Genomic DNA, 9,005 nt, shown 5'->3' with positions numbered 1-9,005 from the left:
ATCAATTAATGAGTTAGTTTACAAGGACTAGAACAGCATTCAATTAGACAGGCCCCAGGATCCAAAATGTGAGATAAAATACAGTTTTTGAAAAAACAGATTTGTAAAAATTTTCGTTTTTAACCAATTCTTATAGTGTAGTCTTGTCTTAGACAAAAGTATACTTTCAAAAGATCACAATTCTTTTATCTATGAGGGAGCAAGCACACAACAGGCCAGAATAAAATGCCCCAAAATATGGCAGAAAATGAAATTTTGACAGAGCAGCAGATTTTCTTACCTAACTATATTTTTAATCTAGTCTTAGTCTAGGTACAGGCATGCTATTAAACGACTGCAATATTCTTTTCCTTTTTTGATCGATCAGGGAATTAGTAAGGATTGGCGAACACACCATAGGACAGAACCCAGACTGCAATCCGTTTGGCAGGTGTGCCCCAACCCCTCAGGATATCCGCGTCGAACGCATCATTATCCATCCGTCCTATGACAATCCTTGCAAGGAATGCAACGACATCGCTCTTTTAAGATTGGCCAGTCCAGTAACATTTCATAGACGTAAGTAACGAACTTTTGTAATAGTGAATCCCTGCGGTACAGCAATTCCCCGATTAAACTTGGTTCCTCTGATTCATGAAGTGCCCTGTTACATAGCAGTTACTCCGCATAATGAAAATACAATTGATCCCTGTGTCAGCTCCGTAAGGTCACTAGCCAGAAGTCAAAAAATCCATTGAGGACTAGGTGAGGAAAATCTGGAAATTCTTTGTTTGTGGTGGTTGAGGACTAGGTGGGGAAAATCTGGAAATTCCTTGTTTGTGGTGGTCAGAGGTCAAATACTCCACTGAGTACTAGGTGAGGAAAATGTTGAAAATCCCTATTTGTAATGGTCTGAGGCCAACTACTCCACTGAGTACTAGGTAAGGAAAATGTTGAAAATCCCTATTTGTAATGGTTACAGGTCAAGTACTCCACTGAGTACTAGGTGAGGAAAATGTTGAAAATCCTTATTTGTAATGGTCAGAGGCCAAATACTCCACCGAGTACTAGGCGAGGAAAATGTTGAAAACCCTTATTTGTAACGGTCAGAGGCCAATTACTCCACTGAGTACTAGGTAAGGAAAATATTGAAAATCCTTATTTGTAATGGTCAGAGGCCAATTACTCCACTGAGCACTAGGTAAGGAAAATGTTGAAAATCCCTGTTTGTAATGGTCAGAGGTCAAGTACTCCACTGAGTACAAGGTGAGGAAAATGTTGAAAATCCCTATTTGTAATGGTCAGAGGTCAAATACTCCACTGAGTACAAGGTGAGGAAAATTTTGAAAATCCCTATTTGGAGTAACTACAAATAGGGATTTTCAACATTTTCCTCACCTAATCATCAGTTGATTGTTAGACCTCTGACCCGTGACCTTTAAGGGCCTCACACAGAGATCTGTTGTACTTTCCCCTATCGATTAATCCCCTTAGTTCAGACTAATTCTTGCAAATCTGAAATCCTTCAATGCATAGGTGAGACAGAATCAACCCCGTTATTTTTTGCTTGCTTTTATTAGCTGTACTGCTGTTGATTCTGTCTTCCTGGGCTGAGATGAATTAAAACAGTTCTCTCTTCACTCTACTTCAACTGTATTGAACTGAATTGAATTGAATATAGAGTTTAGGCCAAAGGCCAAGCACTGGGACCTATGAGGTCATTCAGAGCTGAGAAGGAAATTGAGAGTAGGTAGGTGTGAAAGGTGTAACACGAGGAAAACCTCGCAGTTGCACTATGAAATATCTGTTAAGACAGGGTGGACAGCGAGATGGAAGAAAGATAATATGAATGGAGGTACAGTAAAAGGAACGAAAGGGGTTGCAGCTAGGGGCTACTTCAACTGTACAATTTCATCCTCAAATAATATCGAATTGTATTAGTATGTCTCGCTTTGATTTTTTTTTCTCTACTATTACTGGATTTTTCTAAGTAATCAAAAATCCTAAGACTTCTGCCGAGCAGAAATCGTGCTATTTCACATGTAATCCAGTAATTAAAGTGAAAAAATATGGTCAGGTTGGAAAAATTTGCTTTATTTTGTTTTTCAACTGGATTCAACAGGAAATTAGGTCTACTATTCAAAAAGACAATCTACCCTGACCTGCTCACTGCTAATGCCCCAAAATTGCCATAATTCAAAATGGCCGAAGCTACGGCTACCTTATGCCAAAATTACCATATCGCCCAGACTATGAGAGCCATAAATCCAAACAAAGTGTCTAATCGTATGTTTTTCAGGTCAAGAAATGCATTAGCATGGTAATATTTGCCTGCATGTGACCTATTTTCAGATAATTGTAATCATCCTCTAAATTTCTGTGTAAACAACAATTAACTAATGATTTTACTTTTGACTCATTTGTAATCTACAGCATGTTTTCACCTATGTTCATTTGCAATGTTTCTAGGTTGATAATGTTTGAATTTCATTTCATTTGTACAGGTTACATGTGCATGGAATAATTGCATGATTGTAGTGTGGGTCGATAAACTAAGATTGAACAGATATGGCATGTGTCATCTGTAGAAAAGTGATTAATCTAGACAAGTCCAAAGAGTATGTCAAACTGACCGAGAAATGGTGTGCTGGTATTAACAGAGCAAACAAAGAGAGAAACTTAGATGTTCCAGATGTGGTCTTTAACATGTCATGATATCCTTGTGCACAAAGTCTGCAGGAGTAGGCACACAAATCCCAAGACCATCAAGTCTGCCAAAAAGCGTGATTCTTCTGAAGGGGTAAAATGGTGTGAATCTCTGAATGAACACTGCACAGCTAACCTCTGGCTCATGCACTCTTCTCTTGTTGCTATTTTCTGTACATTCATCAGGGGTGGTCGCACAGGAAACTGGCTGCTCTATCTACAAGCTCAGAAGGAGTGGTTACCCTTTCTGGCAGCTTCAGAGCATTGGAACTAAACAAGATGGAGAAACTCCAAGATACCCATCAACGTGTATACAGCAAGTTTATTGATGGCCTCTTCGTGCTGAGAAGGAGTGACAAATATTGGACAGGCATTTACAGTGACCTGTATTTTGAGCAAGTTCTTATATGAAACATTAAGGCGGTTGGTGGTCTGACTAGAGGTCGAGGGTTTGAAAAGTCGACAAGTCTGGTATGGTTACTACCCAGTCCAGCATGTGGAGAAGTCAACAGGGCCATGAGAGAAGTGACCAGTCTTCAAGATATCAAGGCAGCAGAGATCCACAAGGACAGGTTAGCTGCTAGGATGACCAGAGATGCCAAGGATGTGCATACCATCCTAAACTACTTTTCTGAATGAAAACCCTTCTCCAAGTTTTCGAAGGAACTGTGTAGTCACTCATCTGGAGTCATAGCTGACAAGTCTGTCAATGCAGAAAGTGCAAAATCAGTTGGTTACACCATATTGAAATCTATGTAGGGCAAATCGGTAGCAGAGCACAAGTTCTGCAAGAGAGATCAGGTTACCACTTGCTGCCTCAACTTACGTTGCAGTTGGAGGAGAACGCCTGGAGATTGACCCGAAACAGTTGTTCCAGCACCTTGTTGTGGCAGGAACTGGGACTCTTGACACAGAAACCTTGTTTACATATGAGTTATCGGCTTATCCCACAGCTCTGATTGATACCAGTCTCCTAATTCGTCTTCCAGACAAGGCCAGTCTCCAGACAGGCCTGGTAAAGAAGGTACCATCCTGTATAGTAAATCAATGTCCAAGTGATGTGGTGTACGTCCTTGATGGTGGAGCACTCTTGCAACAATTGCCATGGCCGAACCAGGCAACATATGCCAGTCTGTCCAGTTTGTATGTGCGGTATATACTTTACCACTACAGACATGGTGTTGTCATACTTGATGGCTATCAGCTGACCATGAAGAAGAAGACTTTCCTTGCAAACCCCAGGAACAAACAAAAGTTTCTGTACTTCATTGGTAAGGAGCCGAAAATAGCTGGAGTTGAAGTCCAACACAGTGGTGGTGATGCCGACTACGACATTGTGTCAACAGCATGTGCTTATGGCCAAAAGGAGATCAGTGGTAGCTATAGGGGATGACACCGACCTGCTGGTCCTGCTCCTGCACCATCTAAGTCCCAGACATCATGATATCTTCTTGCAGACAGCCAGCAAGATCCTCAACATCCGGATCCTGCAAGATCATCTAACTCCTGACCTTACTGTATCATTGCTCTTCCTACATGCAGTCACAGGGTGTGATACAACATCAAGGCCATACAGCATAGGAAAGGTAATGCCAATGAGCAAATGCCATCAGCTCAAGGATCATGCCCAATTATTCATGAAGGCAAATATGTGTCATGATGATGTCAACAAACACGGGCAAGCTGCTCTAGAAATCTAATACAACTTAAGCCTGGAAATAGCCTTGACTTTGAAGAGCAGCTAGGTTCAGTAGCAAAGTGGCGTTCAGGTCGGTCTATCTGCCTCCTGAATCTCTTCCACCCACCTGTGATGCAGCCAAGTACCACAGTTACAGTGTACCACCAGGTACAGAAATGGCAAGGCAATCATCTTGATCCAATAAAGTGGGGTTGGTTTATCCACAAAGACCAGAATTTAGAGAAACTTAAGCCAGAGGATCCAGAGGTATGCCGCTCCCGGACCTTTGTTGAAACCAGTCAAATGCAACTGTCACGGCAAGTGTGACAAAAATACTTGTTCCTGTCGCAAAAATGGACTGTTGTGCACCCTGACTTGCGGTCACTGCAATGAAATCACCTGCACCAATGCTGCAGTGAACAGTGAAGCAGAGCTTCTGGATGATTCTACCTCCTAGATATTAAATTTGGGAATGCAATCAAGGAATGTCACAATCAAGCTCTAATATCTTCTCAATCTTATTGAAAATGCTTTAGATAAATTCCCTGGCCCCCAAAACATAGGATTACATACCTTGTTTGCATTTATAGTACTATTAGTTAGGAAGATGTTTAATTTTTTGGTATTAAATATTGGCGATGGCGGCCATCTTGGATTAGGGACACTTTAGGGCATTAGCAGTGAGCAGAACAGGGTGGATTTTTTATCATGGCTATTAAACCTAACTTACTGACAAAATCAGTTGAGAAACAAAATAAAGAAATTTTTTCCAACCTCAGCTCTTTAATTACTGAACTAATGAGGCGTGAGACCATCAAGACAATGTGATCAGCTATTTGTTAATGCAGGCTGTTTCAGAAATCATTATGTTTACTCATTTTGTCAAGAATATATCGTTAAGGTTAGCATTTCTCTCTCTCTCTCTCTCTCTCTCTCTCTCTCTCTCTCTCTCTCTCTCTCTCACGAAATATAATCATTATCATCTTTTTTTCATTAGGTTACGTGCAGCCGATTTGCCTTCCCATTAACCCCGTCGAAGATCTGGGTTTTGCAATAGGAGAACTTCAGGGCAAGGCAGCTTGGGCAGCTGGATGGGGCACCATTTCCCAAGGTAAAGAGGAATAAAGCCGTGGCATTATACCGTCCCGGACGGCAGAGACTTTTGGTTCAGTCAGCCGCTCAGTAAAGCAAGAGCAGGTGCTAAAGCAAAGCCAGCCAAGTCCAACAACAATAATAATAGGCACATCATGACTGGACTTTATACTTTAACTTATTTTTTACGGTTTACAGACGAGAAATCGTTCGTATTTGGAAACTTACTTGGGAAAGCAGCCTTGCTTTTACATGACAAGGCGGGAACAGGAAAGTTCTTGTTGAAATAATATTTTAAGTAACTGTTCTCAGTTGGAGAAAGGGTATAAATTGAGAATATCTCTCCTCTCGTTACATATATATATATATATACGAGTGTATATATATATATATATATATATATATATATATATATATATATATATGAAATATTTTCTGTTAAAACAGAAATCCATCTAATAGAAGGAGCCCATAAAAACGCCAAAAAGTAGAAAGTTATTGCTATATTCAGAGACCAAATTGACTCCCTCTACCTTTTGGTGGTTTTATGGGCTCCTTCTATTATATATAAATATATATATATATATTATATATATATATATATATATATATATATATATACATCTCTTTTTCTGCTTTATGTCGTCGACTGTTAAAGCTGCTATTGAAGTTTTCATTTTTTGTTGATTTTTTATATTCATAAAAGTGTTCCCCCGCAGATCCAAACAAAGCCATTATACCGGAAATCCTTCAGCAAGTCCTGCTGCCCATTGAGAGACTTCCTTTTTGCGATATCATATCTAAAGCCTATCCGGATTCGAACATGGTGCTTTGCGCAGGCGGGAAGAGGGGAGATACCTGTCGAGGGGACTCAGGTGAGAGCCAAGTTTACAAATAGGCCTACTTTTGAATGATTGAGAGACTTTGATGCAAACAGGGCTAACTTTGGGTGAATGAGAAACTGTGATGCTAATAGCCTACCTTTCAATAAATGAGGGATTGTTCACAAATAGGCCTACCTTTGGATGAATGAGAAACTATAATGCAAATAGGCCTACCCTTGGATGAATGCGAAACTTATACAGATAGACTTTGCTTTGGATGGATGAGGGACTGTTTACAAATATGCCTACCGTCGGACGAATGACAGCCTGTAAGGCAAACAAGCCTACCTTTTGACTGAGCGAGAGACTTTGATGCTAAAAGGCCTAACTTTGGATAAACGAGAGACTCTGAAGCGACTAGGCCTACCTATGGGTGAATGAGTGATGATCCAAATGGGTTTCATTCTTGTAGCGGAATATTTATGGAAAATTACAGATGAGACTGCATAAAAAGATTGTGGAAGAGGAAAGAGGTAGATATTAGGAGCAATGTACACAACAGGAATTCATATTTGGTACACAATTACTGGTAGAAACCTTTTCATTCAGGATGCTAAAAATAGAAGACTATTGCCCATAACTGTGAAAACAGAATATGTAACAGGTACGAGATTGGGTTTAAGCCTACCGACAAAGAAATATGGAAACCTAATGAAATAACAATAAGGGAGAAATATGACCCAAGACCGTATGAAACTTGCTTATAAGTAACTAACACCCACTAACTACCTCAAGCCAACAAAACACATTACCAGCTCTGCTTACAAAGGCATACATTCTCTTTCACAGGGGGTCCGCTTGTCGTGACGAATAACTTTGGAAGCAAATATTTCCTTGCCGGGTTAACCAGCAAAGGACCCAATGTGTGTGGAGCAGAAAACACCCAGGGGATCTACACTGCCATCCACTACTACATTCCTTGGATCCTCGACAATCTGGAGCCTTGAGCCTCGAACCGACTGGAGAAGGAGCCATTGCTCGAGGCTGTTGACAGCTGGAGAGACTCGTCATATTAATTGGGAAGAGAGTCTTTGCTTTTTCATTCTTGGAACCACGGAGGAAAATTAGTTAACGCACATACGTAAACAAGAAGCTCGAGATCTGTAATCTGGTACCCCGTTTTAAATCAACCTTACAACCGAATAGGCTCAATTAAAACAAAACAAATAGCTTTAGCAACGAAAGTGCTATATACCTCTAATGACCATCGCTGTAATTATTTTTTTTTTTTTTTTTAGCAGGCAGGTAAGATGGGTGAAAGAAGAATAATGGCAGTTACTTAGCTAACCATGGTAGGGAACAGTTGAGAAAGTTAAGCATCAGTAAGAGTAATGTAAAGTGTGGTTTGGCCACAATTTTACTTGATAAAGGTACAATTTTTCTTGCTATGGCCTTAACATTAACATATTACAAAAATAATTTTGCACTATATTGCCATAGTGAATTGTACTGAATATATTTTAAATTTTATTTCTTAACAGTATAATTCTATTCAGATAAAGTTCAAATTTTTCTTATTTTAACCTTAATATTATCTGTTATAATAATGATTTTGCAACATATTTACATAGAAAATTCTATAATTTATGTTTTTCCCATGACATTTCTTTGTAGCAAAATGCTTGAGGTTCATCACGATGAATATATGCTATCATGTTTATTGTTTCTTCAGAGAAATATATTGCTGGTAAATTGTTATAGGCTAATATGCTGTTTATGACTGAGGGGAAGGATCCTTCTTGGCGCAGCCCCTATTTTATTGCTAAATTTGTTATTATCGTAATTCTTGTCTCTTCTTGTATACTGCTTATATTTCTTTGGATGCTATTTGCATTAGACTGGCAATTTCCTGTTTCAGTGGCTGTTACTGTAGCGCAGCTTCTTGTACCGTTGTTTGTAGTGGATGTTGCATATCTGTTCGCTCTGTTTTCTTACACTGTTTCTTTCTTAGATCCTTTCTCACTGGGCATTTCGCTGCTAAAGTTCTATGTTGCTGATTGCAGGTAACGCATTTCTTTGTATTGTCTTTACGTTCTCTGTATGTATGGTCATATGATGAGCATTCAGAGCATATTTTAAAGTTTTGATCTTTAGGCCATTCCTTATACAGATGCTCATAAGAGTAGCATTTATAGCAAAATGACAATTTCACACATATATCCTATTCAATATATTGATTTGGAAAGTATTGGTAAGCTATAAAAAGGCCTCCTTTTTGGCTCTCTCTGCCATCTTCGGTGTTTCAAACGTTATTTTCATGGTGTGGAAATTGTTCGGGAATTTTTTCACATCATCCACTTTAGCCCAATCATTTTTCCTCTCAATGCTTTCTTTAAGATCTTCTCCGTATTCCGCCGTTGTAACGTCCAGATGTTTTGCTACTATAGCGTCCTGCTTCCCGACTTTAGAATCTTTTCTGAGTCATCTTCGTGAATTCATTAAAAGGCCTTGGAAATGTGGTTATTGATTAAGCCAGAAATAGCGTTTAATATCAAACGCACTAACACCTTGGGAATAACTTACACTTAAGGAGAGCTATAAATTCACACTGGGTATAAGTGATACCAAAGGTATTGCGAGTTCGATATCAAATGATATTTGTGGCTTAATATTTGCGGATATATACTGTGTGTGTATATATATATATATATATATATATATATATA

General features: G+C 39.2%; 1 protein-coding gene across 2 annotated transcripts in view; it reads left to right on the top strand.

Moving 5' to 3' along the window:
• Window positions 1-8,440, top strand: part of LOC136848210 (venom protease-like) — a 24,476-nt gene extending 16,036 nt beyond the window's left edge. For both annotated transcript variants that reach the window (XM_067120541.1, XM_067120542.1), the window contains exons 7-10: window positions 368-558; window positions 5,361-5,474; window positions 6,175-6,330; window positions 7,129-8,440. In XM_067120541.1, the coding sequence (XP_066976642.1) occupies window positions 368-558; window positions 5,361-5,474; window positions 6,175-6,330; window positions 7,129-7,286 (619 nt within the window). In that variant the 3' untranslated portion in view covers window positions 7,287-8,440. The remainder of the gene's footprint in view (window positions 1-367; window positions 559-5,360; window positions 5,475-6,174; window positions 6,331-7,128) is intronic.
• The last annotated feature ends 565 nt before the right edge of the window (window positions 8,441-9,005 follow it).

The sequence above is a fragment of the Macrobrachium rosenbergii genome, chromosome 18 (genome assembly GCF_040412425.1).
Source record: "Macrobrachium rosenbergii isolate ZJJX-2024 chromosome 18, ASM4041242v1, whole genome shotgun sequence".
In the NCBI taxonomy this organism is placed as follows: Eukaryota; Metazoa; Arthropoda; class Malacostraca; order Decapoda; family Palaemonidae; genus Macrobrachium; species Macrobrachium rosenbergii.
The sequence above is the reverse complement of the archived record's forward strand: the minus strand, read 5'-3'. Positions and strand labels throughout refer to the sequence as shown.